Below are 19,925 nucleotides of genomic sequence, written 5' to 3'. Positions count from 1 at the left end.
CATAAGTCACTCACTGTCTGACTGCTGCTAAAGGCCTGGAAGGTGTGGATTCTGGCTCCTGCAGCCAGCAGTGGGGTGGATGACCCTTCGGAGAAATTCTTTCCTGATTGCCACCCTTGAGATCCCCTGAGATCTCAGGCACTTGTCAGGGCTGGTTGATGGTAGGGGTGCCACGCCTAGCTCTCCCCGTCTGACTTGCGTGTGTATGAAGCTAGGATCCCAGGACCCTGAACCAGCATTTCCTGTCAGAAACCACTGTTCTTTGGCCCAACTGCAGTTTGTAACTGTCTCCAGGGTCCTTTAGGGCTCCACAGTGGAAGTTCGTAGCTAATGTAGCAGCAGCTAGAGGCTTTCCACGGGTATGTATGTGTATGACTCTAGCCCCATGCTCAGGGCGTGACCCAGGTTGAGAACCCTATCAAGGGTTGTTATAAACCGTAGCAGGTCACTAGGAGACACATGACACAGTCTGCCCCAGGAAGGAGGCATGGGACACCCATCTCCAGCACCCAAGGGTGTACACGCACACAAGGGACAGCTCCCACCAGACACCTCCCCCTTTGCTCATTGGAACCTCTCATTGCTCACCAGTTTCCCTACATCAGGGAGGGCCCCATCCTCCCACCAGGTACAGGCCCGACCTCCTCACCTCTGGGCAGGAATGACTCTGGGAGGCTGAACTGCAGGAGCCTACTTTGCAGACTCAGGGGAGCTCCGGGGACTCTGCTGTGCTTTGCAGGCATTGGCCACAGCCAGGAAGAACATTCTGCCTCCCACTGGACTCAATAGGCAGGCAGCCACTCAAAAAAGACAAGACCACACTGTCATCTGCAATGGTAACATTTATTGAATTAACCACAGCGTAACAGCAATAGCGGCAGGGAGACGCTAGCCTGGCAGGAAGGAGTCAGGCCATACACGCTGAGTGATGTACAGGGACCAGTAGCCCAGCATGTGACAAAGAAAGGACAAAGCCCTAGAGGGGCTCTGGACAGCAGCAGACATCAATATCCACCTAGTAAAAAACAAAGTTGTCGTGTGTGATAGTACTCTCTCTAGAATCTGTTTCTTCATAAATTGTAACATGTGTTTAACACACACTTAACTGTTGCTAAAAATCAGCAAGAGCTATTACAGTGCTCCAACTTAATAAGTTGATAACAGTTGTCCTGTTTCCAGTTCACAAAGGAACTAAATCGTTTTTTGTTCCGAGGTGCCTGGGGAGTGCCATTGTGCCGAGGCCTTTCTAACAACTGTTCTTCCTGCTACTGGGTCCCAGCACAGGACCTTCAACAGGCAGCAGGGGAGGCAGCTGGGATGCCCAGGTTGCTCTGTGCTCCTGGAGGCCCAAGGGTTGCTGTCAGAGGGGCTGTCTCAGGCTTCCCACCATGATGCTGGCTTTTCATGAAGTGGTGATGAGCTATGGGTGTGCACGCCCCCTGCCTGCCCCGTTTAATAAGAGTCAGTCCAGCAGACAGCATGGCTGCCGTGCTGGGCAGTCCCCAGGCACTCTCGAAAGCTCACATGCAGAGGGGTAAGCCCGTTTCTGGTGACAGCCATGGAGGAGGACCCACCGGTGGCTTCACCTGCACAATCCAGGTGTTGGTTGGTGGCTGAAGGCAGAGGTTCATGGGGAAGCGGCACAGCTAGGGGGCCATGGCGTTTGGTGTATGTGAGGTTGATGAGCGTCTGGTTTCAGTAGATGTTTTAGGACACTGACCTGTAGCACACATAGCCATGGTTGCTGCTCCTGCACTGACCACTGGCCACAGACAAAGGGAGCCATTAACCCCATGCGTTGCAGAAGCCAGTGGTAGGTACCAGGGAGATAAGGCAGCCAGGCTGCAGCTGATGGGAGGGGTCACTGCACCTTCTATGACATCTTGACCACTCCAGGAGGCTACCATCCAGATCCTGCTCTGTCACTCCCAACTTTGTCCAAACCATCTCTCACAGGGCCCTGAGGATCTCAAGGGTGGGAGTCTGAGGGCTGTGCACCTGTTGGTGTGAATATTCCAGCTGAGACCTTAGGCTAAGAACAGACAACGTCCCATAGCTAGCTTTCCAGATACCAGGAAGTGCCACCATGCCATTCTGCCCCCAGGCTGTGGACCACTTAACGGGCTTGTACTCTCTTGCAGGCAAACTTTAAAAAAATGTGTTGATTTTCACGGGAAAGAGAAGCGGGCTCCCTTCCGTTAGTAACCTGCATGCAATTCTGTGGCCTGGGACCAGTGGAATTCCTGCTAATCCCCTACCACACAGGTGCTTTTCACGTCTAAATCCCAAGGTATTACAAAGCTAACTCCTCCGTTTGCATCCTCAGCACTGGCCACAAATGGGCATCTGTTTGACCCTTCCAGTCCCCTGGGTCCAGGGAACCGAACCACCTTTCCTCTCAAGATCATAGGCCACGGAAGAGCTACTCAGGTGCACTCTCTGGGATCCCAGTGCCTGTGAGTGCTGGGTCTGCAAGTCCAAGTCAGGAAACAGAAGTACCTGGTCTGGTCTGAGCAATACAAGCTTTGGCATCACCCACTGCAAAGCCAGCCCTCGTCCCTTGGCATCTCAGTGAGGGAAGGGCTAGGCAAAAGGGCCTGGCTACTTGTTTACTCTGGTTGAGACATCATCCACCTCGAGGCCCATGGCTCACTATATTTATCTGTAAGGAAGCCCAGAAATCAACTCTGTTATCACCCTTGGGTCTCATCCCAAGGGCCCTCACACTGGCCAGACCCACAGACAGCGGCCTTTGGATGCAAACCCTAACAGGCTCAGGTCTTAAAAAGTACCAGATGTGCAGCCTGATCTGACAGTAACAAACATGCATGCCTCTGGCTGACTGTTCTTACTGGGTGTCAGCATTTTACTGGTGGCTTTGCCAAGACCTGTGCCATAAACACAGTATCCTTGTGGTACTTCAGCTTATGGTAAGTGGAAGCCATGGCATCCTAAGGTCTGGACCACTGTTCGTGGCGATCCTATTATCTCTTGCTCCTATGGGTGTGGTCTCTGCTAGACCTCAAGCCCCCTGTCAGTCATTCTGCTTCAGTGGGGAAGGTCTGCAGAAGCCTTTGGGTGAGGTGTTGTGAGCAGCGTGTGTCCTAGGACCTCACACTCATTTTGATGGTTCCAGGTTTTGCCCACCTAAGTGTCCTATGCGTCCTTGCCTCTCTCTGTGTCCTCCTATGGCAACGTGGAAAAGCAGGGTGCCTGAAAACAAGAGGCTGTAGTCCTTTGTTTCAGGAAGGAGGGAATACCATCTTAAAACTATGTTGCACAAGAGTGACCTGCTAAGGATGCTGGTTGGAGGGAGGAGCCCAGAAGTGCCTGCTTCCCCAAAGAGACAGAGCACCCCGCTGATGGGGCTGAGCTGGCTGGGGGCTTAGCACTGGGACTGTGTTTTGGAGTCCAACTTCCCCTACCCAAGAAGGAGACCTGCAATTCCATTCGCAACACAGAAAACACTGGAAGGTAGAGACAGTTCTCTGCAGGCATAGGCTCGAGGGAAGACCCAGGCAAGGGGAAGGTACCCTTGTATCCTGAGCTTGCCTCTGCTTCCCAGATATAAAACACTAAAGACGACAAAGTGCCACCTGTGTGGGGAATGTGGCAAGAGAGCCCAGGCCAAGGACATAAACACAGTGTTCCTTTGAAGACACAGAAAATTCAAGTAATTTATTTAAAAACTGCTTACTTTCATCTTGAAATATATATGTATATATATTTGCTTTAGAATGCTCATATTGCAGCATGATTCTCATGCACTTTAAAGTACTTTATGTAAAAACACCAACCGAGGCAACAAGAGCATGGCTCTGACTTCATCTGGGTACCATCCAGGGAGGTTCTCCCCTCTCCTGAGTGCAGACCGACTGTTTCATGAACCGAGAGACTGGAGTTGTTAAACAGAGACGTCGTTGGAAAGTCTTTACCCACAGCTGTACTTGCTGAGCCTGCTTCCCTGAAGCCCATGTTCTGCTCATGTGCAGAAACGGGACACCGCAGGGATCGTGGGTCAGCAGCCCGCCTGCTCAGGCAGATGCTTGCTGTTCTTTGCCTTCATCCCACTCCAGTGACCGTCAGCAGGAGCAGGTGAGGAGTTCACAAGACTTCAGTTAGGTTCCAGCGAGAATCAATGTCAGCAATGTGGTAGGAGGTAGGCTCGGCACCTTCCCGTGCCCTGCTCTGATGCCACTGTCTCCCACTCTCGAGGTAGCCGTGCAGCAGGACTTGGGAGCCGATGCTCACCCGGAGGAGCTCTGTGCCTGATTTCCAGCCAAACGTGTAGAGACAAGCTGAAGTGTCCCACGGAGCCAACAGCTGCCCTGTGGTGGCTTCTGGGGAGGACCACGAGGGTAGGGACTGGACAGACAAACTTACACACAAGCACGCAGGAGGCACACTGAGAGTTCACATTCAGCCCTGCTGGTTGGTGCTGTCCCTGGGTGGGATGTCTGGAGGCTGCCCTGGGGAATGGCTGCCTTCTGCTCAAACACCTCTGGGACCTTTCCCCAGCTTTGGTGTGTGGTCTCAGCTGTGCACAGGATTGCGAGCCTAACTCGCCAGAGATGATGTTCTTCTAAGAAAACCACAGTTGTGAAAAAGAAAATACTGTTTCTAAAATAAACAGAAAAATACTCTGAGGCGCTGCAATACCAGACTGATGCTGAAGGTGTCTCCAACAGACACCTGCTGGGCAATCTGGAAACTGCGCTGCTGTCTGCTGCCTTCAGATGGTATCTGCCAAGGGAGTCAGTTTCTGCACTTCCAATTACTGGTTTAGAAATGCAGACCCTTATGTTTTCTAAATTGCTTATTGACTATGCTGTGAATATTTCACAATTTAAAACATGCAGAATGATAATACCTGCAGAATAAAAGACAGCTGAAATTAAGTTCTTTTTCAATAAAAAAAGATTTCAAATGATTTTTTTTAATCGTGGGAAAGGTAATTAGTGTGATATTTTTGTCTAATAGCTCAAACCTACCCTACACCTAACACCTACTGAACTTGGACTGTGCTCTGGGAAGGAACTCCAGCTCGCACGGTATGGGCAAGCCTAACCCCCAGCGCGCCCTGCCCTCCAGTGTGGAATGTACCAGCGGGGGCTCACACCATGGACTCCGTCTCCAGCAGCCCCCGAAGGCCCCCTTTCCGAGACAGCTTCAGTACAGTGGGCTTCTCACTGCCCGCCCCACCCTCGCCTTCGCCAGCGGGCCCTGAGGACAGGCCTTTCTGTTCCTCCTTAGGCTCCTCTGACACCTCAGGGTAGATGACCAGGAATGTGGCTGTCAGGAAGCCCAGGAAAGAGCCCACAGAAGCCACTATGGGGATGACAACGATACTATTCACAGCGTCGACCACGCCTCCAAGGGCAGATGCAACCAGGATCTGGGAGATGTAGACCTGACAGGAGAGGATGGCGCAGTCAATGCCAAATCCACGCTTGGAATTCCCCGGACTGTGGTGGACATACTGCAAGGGAAGGGACACAGGTGTGAGGGCACAGAGAAGGCGGTCTTCATTAGTACCTCAAGGCTATGCACACCGACTGCACTGAGGGAGGAGACACACTTGCCTAAGCTAGGCAGCTAGCAACTGGATTCTCCAGAGCCCAGCCTGGCACTGGGCAATAAGGAGAGAGGTAGAACATTATGGCTCATAGTGGGAAACACAGAAGTAGTTCTACAACCTAATCAGGACCTTATTCCCCAGAAAACTACCTCCAGTCCAAAGAAAGAGAGGTAGGGCAGACTTAGGGGTGCCCCCCCCCTTACCCTGAAGATCTCCTTGGAGAGCAGGGAGCTTAAGTCACTCACATGCATGTGGGCTCAGGTGACAGAGCAGGGAACACCAACCAGGCAGTTCTATTTGTTCATGTTTCTTGAACAACATGAACATGTGCATGCCTGGCACAACATGGCTACACTCACCCAAGTCTCCAAAGGAGACTTTGTCCTAGAGATATGAAGGCCAATCTACCCAGAAGATAGAAACCACAATCAGATTTTAGACTCGTGTACACCACAGTCAGAGGGAGATTTTAAAGACACCTTGCAGAAACCAGAAAGAACAGAAGAGAACCCCACCTTACTCAACTGACAGAGGCCACAAGGGAGCACCACCCATTTCACCATATATGGGACATGCTAGGCCACAGATGGTATAATCAATCAATTTAAGGACTGAAATCACGTATGTATGCTTTCTCTAATTTTCATTATTAGAAACCAGTCTACTACTACTATCATTAAAAACTCCAAAATGGGGCTGGTGAGATGGCTCAGTGGGTAAGAGCACCCGACTGCTCTTCCGAAGGTCCAGAGTTCAAATCCCAGCAACCACATGGTGGCCCACAACCATCCGTAACAAGATCTGATGCTCTCTTCTGGTGCGTCTGAAGACAGCTACAGTGTACTTACATATAATAAATAAATAAATCTTTAAAAAAAAAAAAACTCCAAAATGTCAGAAATTCACCATCATACTGAATAATCATGCTGAATTCAAATCATGGGTTCAAAATAGAAATCAAGACAAAAAAAAAAACCATAAAAATCTGTGCACATAGGGAGACAGATGTCAGCACAGGTGCCTGTCTTCCTCTGCCACTCCTCACCCTGTTCTATGAATAGGGTCTCTCACTCAGAAGAGGGCGGTCTAGGCTGCAAGCCCCAGGGACTGTCTTTGCCCCCTGGCACCGGGGTTATAATTATGGGCACATGCTACTATATCCCAGGTCTTACATGGGTCCAGGATATCTGAACTCAGAGCCTCATGCTTGGACACTACCTTTATCTACTAAGCTATTTCCCCTAGACCTTAGGAAAATCTCTGAAAAAAAGATTTTTTTAAAAGTAATACAGTATCTGGGTGTGGCTATCCGTATTATGGATCTCAGCACTCAAGAAGCAGAGGCAGGGGCACTCTGTAAATCCCAGGCCAGCCCAGAGATACTAGTGAGACCCTGCCTCTGAAGGAAAAAAAGAAAAGCTGTATATTGAAACTTCTAGGTGTACATGACAGCTCATGTCTGTAATCTTAGCACTCACTAGACAGAGACAATAGGGCTTCTGGGAGTCCAGGCTGACCTCCATAGGAATTCTTGACCAACACAGGCTACAACGTGATCACAGGGGTGACCCTGAATAACAGAGCCGAGCAGCTCAGGATGCGTGGCATCAAGACAGAGCTTCCTACTTTAAAGAAGAATGAACCACACCTGTCAAGAACAGAGAGAACTGGCCAGAGGCACAGTACATGCACTTATGTGGCCATCTGGTGACACGGCAGATAGGGTGGGAGGCCCTGGGTCCCACGACTCACTTGTGAAAGGCTAGCAGGTGGTTTAGCCTGAACAGTTATGAACTCTGTAGAGTAATGCATCTATAAAACACCACCGCTGTTAGGAGTGGGTGTGGTGAGCATGAACTGAGAGAATTGATTTTGCTTTAATGATTAATGGGATCAAAGGTGTGCGCCAGCGTACCAGGTGCATACTTGTTCCTTTCTTTATAAAATAAGGTCTTAAGTAGCCCAGGCTGGCCTTGAACTTGCTATAAAGGATCTTGAGGTTCTGGCCATTCACCTTCCTAGTGGGTGTATAACTGCTTCCTCTACACCTGGCTCCAGACCCTTTACATAGGGCCCAACAGTAGCTCAAAAGCCGTGGCTAACAGAGTAGCTCTTCAAAGGCCACAGAAGTGAACGGCACTGAGGCTACTAGATCAGGGGCCAAACAGTGAGTCTGGAAAGGGAACTGCCCACAGTGGGGAAAATGATGGTAGAGGGGGTTGTGGGTCCAAGGGGCAGAATGGTCAGAGGAGAGAAACCCTGGAGCCAGAGGATGACTAGGAGAGGAACAGCTGTTGCCTTCATCAGAAGGGATGACAGAGGACAGCAGGTCAGAGGCGGCCTCATCATCACCTCACTTAGCATCCTTAGACTGCTGTACCTCCTTGATGTCATGGTAGTGCCCTAGGAGGGCATAGGGGCAGTAGGAGATGCTCATCGAGACAACGCCCATGGTGCTGATGGTGACCATGGCCACGTAGACGTTGGGAAACATGGCCATCACAGCGGTACCCACGGAGAAGCCCAGTGTCCCCAACATGTAGATGATCCTGATGCTCAGGTCATAGTTGTCCAGGTACTTCTGTAGCAAGGCTGTAGAGAGGGTCACAGGGATAATGACTTAGGTGCTGTCCACACACACCCTTTACCCCCAACACTGCTTCCCTCTGGTTTAACCTAGGCCTGCAGGTATAAATTAGTCTCCTGACCACCTGAACCGCGCCGCCCCATGCCCACCTTGATTCCTGAAAGAAGCCAGCTCTCTGGCCTCCATGGGATGCTGACTGCCCACCCATGTCTCCTTGGGAGAAATCTCTGGCCCTTCCCTTGTCACTCTAGGTTCCCAGCACTCAAGGCCAGTCTGAGGATCCTGCCTCCTGATTGGGTCCTCACAGGTACTGCCTCCTGCAGGAATCATACTGGTGATAGTGGTGTGGTCCCCGTCACCCAACCTGTCCCACCCTTCCCGCTTCAACTTCAGATCAGGCAAAGCTGACTTCCATTCCAGGATCAGACTGAGTATGGGCAGATAAGAAGGAGGACTGACAGAGGCATGCTACCTTAGGATGGGAGTCTATCACCCCAGCCATCAGGCTCCTGTCCTTGGCAGGCTGGACAGTGCCCTTCAGACTGCTGGGCCCCAGAGGGGGTTGGCATGCCAGGGACATCATGCTAATCAACAGGTGCCATCCATGCTAGACAGTGTCCTGAGCCAGCACACAGGACAGCCTCCTTGATCCCAGGCCACAACAACCAACTTTAGCAGCTTTTCCTCTATGGAGGCAAAGGTCAGGATTCCGATACTCTGGGCATGCCATCTTCTCACCTGAGCAGATAGCACCAGTAGCAGCGTAGATGACCAGGCCCCAGCAGCCCATCTTCACGCCAGCATTGTAGGCATGCCACTTGGTGGAGTTGGAGGGGGCCTGTTGTAGAGAGAGAGGAGGTTGAAGGTGTTTGCTGCCCTTAGGGCAGAGGAGATTACTCTGCACCCCATGCAGGCAGTCCAGGTCAGTATCTGGTAAGCTACTTCCAGTCCCTTCCTGGCCACATGCGACTGTTGCCCACAACGAGAAGTGGAATCCTCCTGCCTGGCCCTGGAATAAGGCTGGTCTGGACCTGCAGAAATGGTTCTGCCTTCTCTGAGCTGCCATGCTAGCACCTGAAAAAGGTATAACAGAACAGACCATTGTGGCCACCTACACAGACAGTGTGAGCCCAGAAACACAGGCAGGGCCTGGCAAGAATAAAAATAGGCTGTTACACTTTGATAGTTGAATCAACACTCTGTTCACGGTTTTCAAAGTGGCTCTGGCACTGTGAAGGTCCCTGGCATCACAAATGGTCAGCACAGGGCCCACTGCAACAACATCTCTGTCTCAGCTGTGCGAATGACCATGCAACAGGATGCACATTGGCCAGCTGCCTGCTGGGCATTCCCTGACCCACATGGCTGTGTGAATGCAGGGGCAGTGCACGCAGGATCACACAAAGCCCTGACATGGAAGCTGCCTAGCTCCCTAGGCAGTGGAGTTAGCAGCCAGAGGCTACTCACCTGCGGGTTCCCTTTGAAGATAACCTGGCCCATGAAGTCAGTATAGAAGACAGCCTCTGCGATGACAGAGAACCAAGTGAGTAGGTGGCAGAGGCAGAGCCACATCAGCTCCTTGGGCATCTTCAGCATGGACAGCCACAGCAGGCGCACGGTGGTCTCTGTCTCACCCTCCTCACTCTCCGTGTCCCCGCTGGAGGCAGTGGCCCCACTCTGGTTGCGGTGCCTGGAGCGCTGCCGCTGCTGCAGGTCATACAGGTCGCTCATGCTTCGGGACGGCTTGATGAGGACCACTGCGTTGGCCCGGCGGTAGCGGTAGCAGTGAGATCCAATCTTGCCGTAGTATGAGAAGGTGCTAGAAGCCTGCCTGTGAAACATGTGCCTACGCCGCCTCATGGAACCAGATGTGACTGAGGGCTTCAAGTCTACCTTGGAGCGGCTGAGGGAGTTGATTGGTGGGGAGCCTCTCCCATTTGGGACTTTAGCTTCATTCAAGTGATTATCAAGCAAGGTGTCGTCCTCCTTGGTGGACTCCCTGAGGAACGTGGACAGGCGGGGCAGCTTGGCCCTCAGGAGCTCTTGGCTGGTGCTCTGGGGGGTGCTGGGGTAGGAAGCGTCTTGGAAGATGGAGGGTTCGATGTCATGCAGGAAGAGCAGCTGGGGCTCCATGTCCAGTGTGGCGTCAGCCATGTGCAGCACCGAGTCACTCTTGCTGCGCACAATGTCCACATCGAGGTAGTCCAAGGACAGCTCGTGCTCTGACTGCACCTCATCTGGGAATGGGGGGCTGCCGTCCTGCATGCCCCCACCAAGGGAGCTGAGGCGGGAGGCAGGAGCTGGGGCGCCAGGCTGAACGCTGGTGCCGGGCAGGGTGGGATCCTCAGGCCCGCGGTCCTGCTGTGGGCTGTACTGCTCCTCCTCAATGCTGAAGAGATGCAGAGCCACCGACACAGAGAAGATGACGGCAGCAAAGAAGAACAGCACCTGGTTCTGCGTCTGGAACCAGTCACCTAGGAAGGTCTGCGTCCAGTCCAGCCCACCCAGCACGTAGCCAATGGCCCCACCAAGGCCTGTAGATAGAGAGGGGACAGTGAGCCTCAGCCCCAGCACAGGGCTGTCCCTTGCACAGGGTTATGTGGCGAATCAGTGAGATGGAGAACAAAAGGACAGCTGAGACAACAAAACAGAACAACTCAGGGGACTGCACAGCTCTTAACACTGGCCTAACACTATTCCCAGTCAGAAACCAAGACAACAGGAGTCTTGGACCCAGAGCAACCCTAGCGCACCCACGTGCTCCCCTCAAGCTGAGTGACAGAGCCTGGGCAGTGTCTGCCTGGCAGGCATGTCACCCGCCCAGGCAGGCCTTGCTCCCTCCTAGCCTTGCTCCTCAGCCCCTTTATCCTGTTGGGTTCACATGTAAAGTGAGTCCCAGAGCTTCCTAAAGCCCTGTCTGTCATTGATCACCACCACCAATGACCACCGATCCCTCCCGCCCACCTGGGGCCTGGGGTGGGGCTTTACCAGCAGAGAAGGCGTGTATGTTGAGGGCCATGTCTTGCTCCTCACTGTCTACCACATCCAGCAGGTAGGCACGAATGGGCCCTTCAGTTGCATCGGCACTGAAATCCAGGACCACCACTCCCAGCACCGTGAGGACAATGCCAATGGGCTGCCGGCTGGGAACATCACCGAGCGCCAGACCTGGACAGAGTGTGGGGAAGCAGTCATATGCCAGTGCCAACTGTCAGGCTCCTCAGGCAAATGCTTTCAGGAGAGCAGGAAAGTTGACCCCATTCCTGTGGTTTGTGCATGTCCCCTTTTGTCCAGCCCTCAAGAGCTCCCTCTCTTAAAAAGGATTTATTTTGTTATGAGTGTTTTGCCTTCATGTATGGACGTCCATCTTGTGTGTGCTTGATGTCGGCCGAGATCAGAAGAGGGGATCAGATCTTTTGGAACTGAAGTTACAAGTGGCCACCATGTGCATGCTGGGTGGGACTTGAACTTGGGTCTTCTGCAAGAGCAGCACTGCTCCCTACTAAGCTACCTCTCCCTCCCTCATAGTTTTTCAAGAAAGAAGGGGAGCAGGTTTTTCCTCCTCTGCCAACCAGGCAACAGTGGCCACCAGCTGGTAAACCTACTGGCATCAGCTACACTGGCTGTGCAAGGACCCCTGCCTGTCTCTATGAGGACGCCATCTCCTCCTGTGCCCACCAATACAAACTGCTCTCTGCTGCTTCCTGGGCTGGTTGGCTCTGCCTTAGCCTCTAAACTAGACCCAGGCTGTGAATACATAAGGACCTAAGGCCACACCTCCTTGGCAGGCACCCTGAGCACCAAGGCTCACCTGATAACCAAGCCTGCCTAGACTGATCTCCAGACCTGAGCCCTCCTTAGCTTATACTGGGACCAACCCTCAGGACTAGAGGTGGGGCAAAGACAGGTCTGTCCATGAAGTACAGTCCTCTGGTGACACCTTGACAGGCTGGCCCATGGGTTGCCCAAGGAGACCCTGCTAGCAAGGGAAGAGCTCAGGCTGAAGAGTGGGTGCCTTCAGCCTGGCTGTATGCGGCAGTGTTGCTCTCTATACATGCCTCCACATACAGCAAAGTAAAGGAATGCCTGCAGGTGATATAGACAGGCCCAGGGCCTGCAGAAAACAGCGGAAAAGTGTCACCTGCAGACTCCTAGCTGGGAACCATCTCTGCTGGAGGATCCGCCTGGTACAGGTGTGACTCAGCCCAGAATGAGAATGACTGTCCCTACCCTGGCTCTCAGAGCTGTGACTGCCCCCTGGGGATGGTCTTGTGGGGCCCCTCTCTCTCCATCCACAGCCCTGCTGCCTCTGGAACGTGGGCAGACCTGTCCCTTAGAACCTACACTGCACTCCTTCCCCCGAGGAGCCAAAACACAAGGCTTTGTTTCTACCGGTTCTGAATGGTGCCCGCAAGGCAGAAAATATTTTCCCACAGAGAGTGGCTTTAATTAAAAACAAAACAACAGAAAGAGGCAAAACAACACACGAGGCATGAACCAAGAAAACAAACATCAGACTGGGTTCTGGACATTCTCAGTACCATGTCTAAGAAAAGGAGAACAAAAAAGAAAAGATAATTTCTGAAATCCTTCTGGAAACAGGACGTGGTGTCAGATACGCATTAAAAACAAGCCATCACAACAGGAAGCGTTTCCCTGTGAACAGGTTCCTCCAGCTTTCCCATGTGGGGCCGGCTCTACTGCCAAGCTCCCTGCCACAGTCTCCACCAGGAGGTCCTCAGCAGCCTGAGCTGGTCCTTGCACAGTGACCCAGTGAAGTCACCAGATAAGGCCCCCAAAGCACGTACTACTGCAAGCTCGGCAAACACTCACCTATGGCGGAGCCGTTGAGGAAAAGTGCAACACCAATGAGGACCCCCACACACAGCGCAAGGATGAAGGGCCGCCTGCGGCCCCAGCTCAGGGTGCAGCGGTCACTTGCAGAGCCAATAAGCGGTGTGAAGATGAGGCCGAGTACGGGGCTCAGGAACCAGGTGAGGCTGTAGTACTTCTCAGGGAGGCCTGCAGGGACACACAGCCTGTCACTCATCATGTACACCCTACATAAACACATACTCTAGCTCCCTCAAGTCTCCTCAGGATACATCTTTTCCCTAAGGGTCCTCTGGAATTGAAGATGCTAGACAAAGAGGGTACTCCAGACCTTAGAACCAGTACTGGGCTCTGCCTGAAGGACCACTATGTTGCTGGTACTGAGCAGGGCTGAGCTACTCAGCTACCCTGTCCCTCTATGTCATACTATGGAAGTGGTACAATGCCTTTGGTTGCAGGAATAGAACAGCCACTGAGGAAAATCTATTATAGAAAGTCTTGGCAAGGGTCTCCAGAGCCAAAGGCCCCCCAGTGACCCTCCTGAGCACCGGGATCATAAAAGCTCACATGTATCCACCTGGAGCCAGGAGGTCACGCAGGGCCCTGTCTTCCATTTAGCTTTCCAATCTGCCCAGGCATGACATGGTGAGTGTGGTGGCCTCTGGATGGAACCTGGACAGCCTGACATCAGAGGCTATGCCACCTTCCTGTCATACAAACTCAAAAGTGGTGTCAACAGAGCAGATGAATGATGGCCCTGGGTACAGGCCAGCAGCTCTGAGGACCCTCTGTACCACAGAGACCTTGCACCTGAGCATATGCCACACCACTCCTTGACACGTAAAGGCTCGTCAAGGAGCCTGTGACTACAGGACAGAGTGCTGGTTGTCCTTAAGGTAGAGGGCAGTGAGTAGAGGCTGGAGAAGCGTGGCACACCATGTGTCCTGGATGTGAGTGCCGTCACGAGATCAGCAAGACTCCCCATTTTACAGCGACCCGAAGTGTGCTTAAGATCACTTCACCACTTCACCAGACAAGCACTCACACTCTAGGGACACTGAGGAAACAGACTCATGTTGAGCTGGCAATCAAAATAAACGTGTGGGAGGAGAGCATGTCAAGGGAGGAAGCACCTTGCAGAACCTCGTGCCATCACGCCATTAGGTACCAGGGCACACCGCCAGGGTCTAACGTGTGTGGGCTGACCTCTGCAGCCATGCCTGGCTACAGGAAGGCTAGATCTGTTCCCATCCCAAGTCAGCAGAACAGAGTCAGGGAACCAGCGTCTGCCCAGTGAGTTCCGACAGACAAGCCAAATGGAGTTCTAATGGTACGGGGCTCTTCAGTCTTACTAGGCAAGGCAATCAAGGGACTGTTCTGCCCTTCAGTAATGCCCATGTCACGTGTCCTGTCTCTTAGGGGAGGGGGAAGCATCCGAAGCCTCCCACCCTGTAAATAAGGGGCTCAATTCAGTCTTGTGGGCATGGGGCATTGTCATAGGACCTGGTAGAACCTTAGCAGGCTTGTCCTTCCCTGCCTGGAGCAGCTGTCTTGCTGTCACTGTCTCAACACCTGAGGAATGGGGAGGATTCTCCATTCAGGTACCACCGCCTTCTGCTGCCCACAGCGCCTATCCACCCTGAGCACAGGGTTCCATACTCTACAGAGTAAGGCCCTGAGTTTGTCTCAGTCAGGTTATAGCTCTATGAAGACACTGAGACAAACAAGTCCCCTTGCCCCTTTCCAGTCGAAGAGCCAGAGAGGACGTATAGAATTTTACTAGGCTGGATGGTGGTGGCGCATGCCTTTAATCCCAGCACTTGGGAGGTAGAAGCAGGCGGATTTCTGAGTTCGAGGCTAGCCTGGTCTACAGAGTGAGTTCCAGGACAGCCAGGGCTACACAGAGAAACCCTGTCTCGAAAAAACAAACAAAAAAGTTTTGCTGACTCAATTAAGTTGTGAGACAAGGCCCATGTGGGCCAGGCCCTCTCTCCTCCTACACAGTCTCTCCTCAGAGCCGATACTGTTGATGCTGTTGTACAGTTCCCGGTGGCCAGCCTGCCTCTCAGCAGGCAGATACCCTTACCCAGGTGCCTCACGGCCTAGGCCCAGCAGTATGGCCCCAATACCAACTCTGTTTGAGACAAGTCCCCATGGGCCAGAACTCTCCCAGTGAGGTGACAGTGCAAACACCAATGAAGCCTGTGGCCCCACCGCCCTAGCATCAGTAGGCCCAGGCATCAACCCCTCGAACACACAGCTTGGCAAAAGCCACACTGGCAGGTTACACATACAGGTAGACAGGAGTCACAGATGACTGACAGGTTCAGAAACTGCACGCAGGAAGTCTGTGGCATCTAGCAAAGGGTCAGAAAAAACCCCAGGCAGTGAGAAAGGCAGGCACATGTATTCATCTGAGCATAGAGACTGGAGAACAATGTGCTTCCTATCGATGGACTAGAGTACAGAGTAGCAGTCTACTACAGCACTCTACAGACTAGAACAGAACAATAGATGCTCTCACAGATGGACCACAGACAATGCAGGCTTTAGAGCAAGGTGCTCAACATTTTGGCACTTGAGCATGGCACTGTCATCTGTAGTGTGTTGGGTTACAGACACATCCATCTGTGGGCTGTAGGATGAGCACACACAGTATACAACAACAGGCCTTGCAAGCAGCCAACAACCAGCTATTAAATGAGGCCCTACACTGCTGGGGTAGCTAATGAGAGACAGAGGGGCCAGTGAGTACTGGCCCCCTCCAGGTGGGCACATCACACAAGACTACCCAGGAATGGAGACAGAAGCATCATCCAAGAGACCTTGGACCAGTTGTCACTACTTTTACAAGAAGTGACAGCTGTAGCCATCACGGCCCAATAGCCATGGTTCCAGAACCAGTAAGAAAACTCTGCTGCAGAGATCACATGGCCTCCCACACACGCCTTACAAAAGATGGCTGTAATACTTCCTGACACAAAAGACTTAGAGAAGGGCTGGAGAGATGGCGCAGCAGCAATGGCTGCTCTTCTAGAGGACCTCAAATCCACATGTCAGCTCATAACTCCAGTCCCAGAGGATCCCACACCTTATTTAAGGATTAATGTCTAAGTTTTATGTAGTCAGTCTGTCTGTCTGTCTGCTGGCGTCCAGGGCTGCTCACTCACTGGTTCTAGGCGCAGGGATGAGCACCGGCCTACAAGCTGTCAATCTCAACTCCAGCCCTTTGAAAAGCAACCAGGGGAGGAAAGAGTTTATTTGATCTTAAAGTTCCTCAGGTCACAGTCCTCCGGGCAGAAATCTGGAGATGGCAGCTTACTGGCTTGTTCATCCTGTCTTTTAAAAATAAAATGTAGGACAAGCTAAGTAGGGGTGACAGTCCCCATAATGGGCTGATTCATGTCAATCATGAATCAGAAAAATTGTCTACATGTCAGTTTAACAGAGGCATTTTCTCAGCTAAGGTTTCCTCTTCTCAGATGACTCTAGCTTGTGTCAGGATGAGATAAACCAACCAAGACACCCTTGGAGAGGTTAAACTGCTGTGCCTCTCAGTACCGTTAGGTCTGCATCCTCTGTACTCAACCAGGCAGCCACCTTGTCACTGCTGATGTAGGAATGCGAGCTACAGTGTGAAGCTCTACACTCGGCACTTAGCTGACACTGTTGTACTCTGCAGTACCTGTGACAAGACACTGACCAAGCACAACAGCACCCCCCACCCCCAAGTTCTCTCCTGGAAGAGGTATGGAGCTGGGTGAGACCTCCACATGCTGCTAACAGCCATAGGGTGGTTGACTGACTGCTAGGAGGCCTGGTGATACACCAGTGTGTTGTGCTGGAGGAATCCAGAATCTACTGGAATAGGAAACATGGCTGGGCAGCTGTGAGCTCAACTGTGGAAGACTGAAGGGTAGTAAGTAGCACTGGCAACAGAGACCCAGGGCTGTGCAAACCAAAGAGGGGGACACAAGCACAGGGGACACAGTACCAGTGGTGGCATTTCAGCTGCTTTTTGTCACCCCCGTCTATTCTGGAGTCCATCTTAGACTCCAGACCCTGGCCTCCAGGAAATCAAATGCCATTTCAGCTACCTGTATGAGAGCTGCCAAAGCACTGACCAGAAGACAGCACTCTGTTCCATCAGAGATCTCCAGTGCTGCCCAGGGTGAGCAAAAGTGCTGCAACCCCCAACACTCGGCTGCCAGCACCCACATCCCTGGGATGCCTCAGCCAGGCAATTCCCAGCAAAGCCCTAAACAAACACTACGCCAGTCCCTAGTAAATAATTTTTGTTTTTTTTTCAGGCAAAGGTTGAACAACAATGGTGGGACCCGGAAGGTTCCCTGTTCACAGGAAATACTCACTGTGTCACTGTGTGTACATGGGACAGCCCACTGCAACACTTGGGTCACATGCAGAGGTTTCTATTCACAAGGGCATTTTTGATAAACTGGTGTTTTGTGGGGGAGGGAGGCTGGGAAACTGGCCTATAAATATTTAACAAAAGGTCCAGGATGGGAATAAGAACTCATTCTTTCTCTCAATGGACAAGTCTGCGAGGCCAGATAGGTTTGTACTCCTAGACAAAAACCCCATGATAACACGCGCTGGTGAGAAGTTCTTCGTGGGAAAACTCAGCATCCTCGAGTGACCTCAGGAGTCTGACAGCAAGCTGAGTGTGAACCCACTGCAGGGCAGCCATGCTAGGCTGCAGAGTGAGGAGTGGGCTGCCTTCCCCAGGCCATGCCACAACCTACACAGTTGGAGAGGTTGCCTCAGCTCTGGTAGCAGCACTCACATCCAGCACTGACTCCCACTGCCTTAACCTCCACTTCATTTATGAGATGGGGTGAGGTATGCACATCTAAGGACCCAGGGACTTAAGTAACACAGAGACACCACCACCATGAGCCACTCCACTCCAGCAGGTGTACACTCTGCTTGGCACCAGGGAAGCAGAGACAAAGCAGCCTGGGATAAGGAATAAGCAGGAAGGAGTGTCTTACCAGACGCCAGTGGGGAATGGTACAGAGGATGATGGGATAGCACTGAGCTGGTCTGAGTCCAAAGGAAAGGTAGTCAGATGGCACAAGTGAGTAGCTCAAGACAAGCTTCCAGAGCCTTTATAGTTATACCAGTAACTAGGACTAAGGGAAGACGTGCAGGTAGCAGGCAGAGGACCCCAGCAAGGAAGCACAGGTGCTAGACTGAGTGGCAGTGGGGGAGGGGGAGAACAGGGCCTCTGGTGCCTTTAGGAACACAGTCTGGTTTTGCTTGTGTGTGAGCATTACTAAGCCACTCCATGTTGGACATCTATTTGTGTAAAACGGTACACAGGAGTATGGCCAGGTGGCATCCCTGCTTCAGTGGCATCTCTGAATTGTGAGGACAGACAGGAAGGCGGAGGAGGAGCCATGCAACACCTTTACCTAGGTCTGAGCAAAGCAGCCTCCATTCCCAGACACCTTTCTCTGCCTCCATTCCCAGACAGCCTTTCCTTCTTCATGTCTAGGGCTAAAGAGTACCCAGAGAGGAAACACTTGGCAGGCGGGCCTAGTAGGACAAGACAAAGAACAGGAGTAGCCCTGCCTGGAAGGAAGGACTGTTGGAGGAAAGGAGCTATGGAAACCTGCAGACAAGCCAGGTAGGCAAGGCTCACGCGCCAGGAGAAGCTCAGAGGTATCTAGTCCAGAGCTGTGGGGCACCAGAAGGGCAGACAAGCTTTAGGGGGTGATATATGGGGGCTCAGAAATACGTGTGTCCAAGGGTCCATCAAGTCCCCCAAGGTCAAATGCCAGGAGAGTACAGGCTATAGAACAAATAGTCACTGGGAAGCCCCTGCCTGGCCTGGTAGCTCTGTTGAAGGTGACCTGGGTTGGAAGGACACTTCAGACTTTTGACTCATTGGCTAGACTCTGACAGTACTTTCGTTTTCAAAGTTTCAGTTCCTTAGACAGGACATGGAAAATGGGCCTTCGTGCCTATTCTCTGCCTCCTCCCATATCCTTCTAGGTATTATTGTATTCCTCCATCTAAACTGGCTTAGACTTTTTAACAGAATCATACATCCCCCAGGGAGGAGTTCCAGAAGGAGATGGGGGCTGTGTACTGTGAACTCTTAAAGCAGATCTGCAGCACTCCTGCCTTAGCATAGACAGACTAAGACTGGACTCAAGTTTCCTGTCGTGTCATCTACCCCTGAACAGGTGACCCTTTTGTTTGCCCTTCTTGAGCATAAGGTGCATCTGGCATGCCCAGGGCTGCTCTCAAATGAGTTATGTAAAGTGAAACAGACTCTTCAACACTGGGCTTATCACTGCCTCGTTTCCTGTGCAGGTAAACACCTCTGCCCAGGTCTGCATGCAGAAGCCATACTGGGCCTGTCCAGTCAAGTGTTGAGCTGCGTTTGGTCTGCGCAGCACTGCTGGGAACTGGTGAGACAAACATGTCACCCTCAGGATTCTGCACTCAGGACGGCATATACATAACCCTGGTCACTAGTCACGACCCCCACTACTGAAGTACACTTCCAACCCAAAACCTGTACTGCGACGACAGCCGAGCAGCCTCGGGTGTCACAAGGATACAAGTGAGGAAGTCAGGTTACACCCATGTTCTGGACAAAGGGACAACAAAGGACAACGAATCCAAAGTGGTCCTCAAGGAGCTGCCAGGCCTCATGAGGAAGGCTGCTGGCAGGGAGGCCAGCCAAGCTGGGCACAGAATAGAGAAGTGTTACTGGGCTTCGGGTTCTACAAGAGGAAGAGGCAGTGCAACTCACAACTGCTGCTGGGTCAGAAAAAAGTGCCGCCTAAACACAGCAGTCGCTGTAGTCACTCCTTCACAGGAAAGCCCAAACTGCAGGTATGCGGGTGGCAAGAAAGTAACGTACAAATTATGACTGTTCCTCGAGCTACTTGC

The 19,925-nt window shown here is 52.2% G+C and overlaps 1 protein-coding gene across 3 annotated transcripts in view; it reads right to left on the bottom strand.

Annotated features, from left to right (window-relative positions):
• Window positions 1-3,647: 3,647 nt before the first annotated feature.
• Slc45a4 (solute carrier family 45 member 4) overlaps window positions 3,648-19,925 on the bottom strand; it is a 65,312-nt gene continuing 49,034 nt past the window's right edge. For all 3 annotated transcript variants that reach the window (XM_021184010.3, XM_029469805.2, XM_029469804.2), the window contains 6 exons: window positions 12,999-13,187; window positions 11,154-11,333; window positions 9,633-10,699; window positions 8,904-9,003; window positions 7,959-8,170; window positions 3,648-5,479 (listed from right to left, as the gene is read on the bottom strand). In XM_021184010.3, coding sequence (XP_021039669.1) covers window positions 5,114-5,479; window positions 7,959-8,170; window positions 8,904-9,003; window positions 9,633-10,699; window positions 11,154-11,333; window positions 12,999-13,187 — 2,114 coding nt within the window. In that variant the 3' untranslated portion in view covers window positions 3,648-5,113. The remainder of the gene's footprint in view (window positions 5,480-7,958; window positions 8,171-8,903; window positions 9,004-9,632; window positions 10,700-11,153; window positions 11,334-12,998; window positions 13,188-19,925) is intronic.

This window comes from Mus caroli, unplaced genomic scaffold (genome assembly GCF_978045245.1).
Source record: "Mus caroli unplaced genomic scaffold, Mus_caroli_1 scaffold_16, whole genome shotgun sequence".
In the NCBI taxonomy this organism is placed as follows: domain Eukaryota; kingdom Metazoa; phylum Chordata; class Mammalia; order Rodentia; family Muridae; genus Mus; species Mus caroli.
Note: the sequence above shows the minus strand (reverse complement) of the source record. Positions and strands in the feature narration are given on the sequence as shown.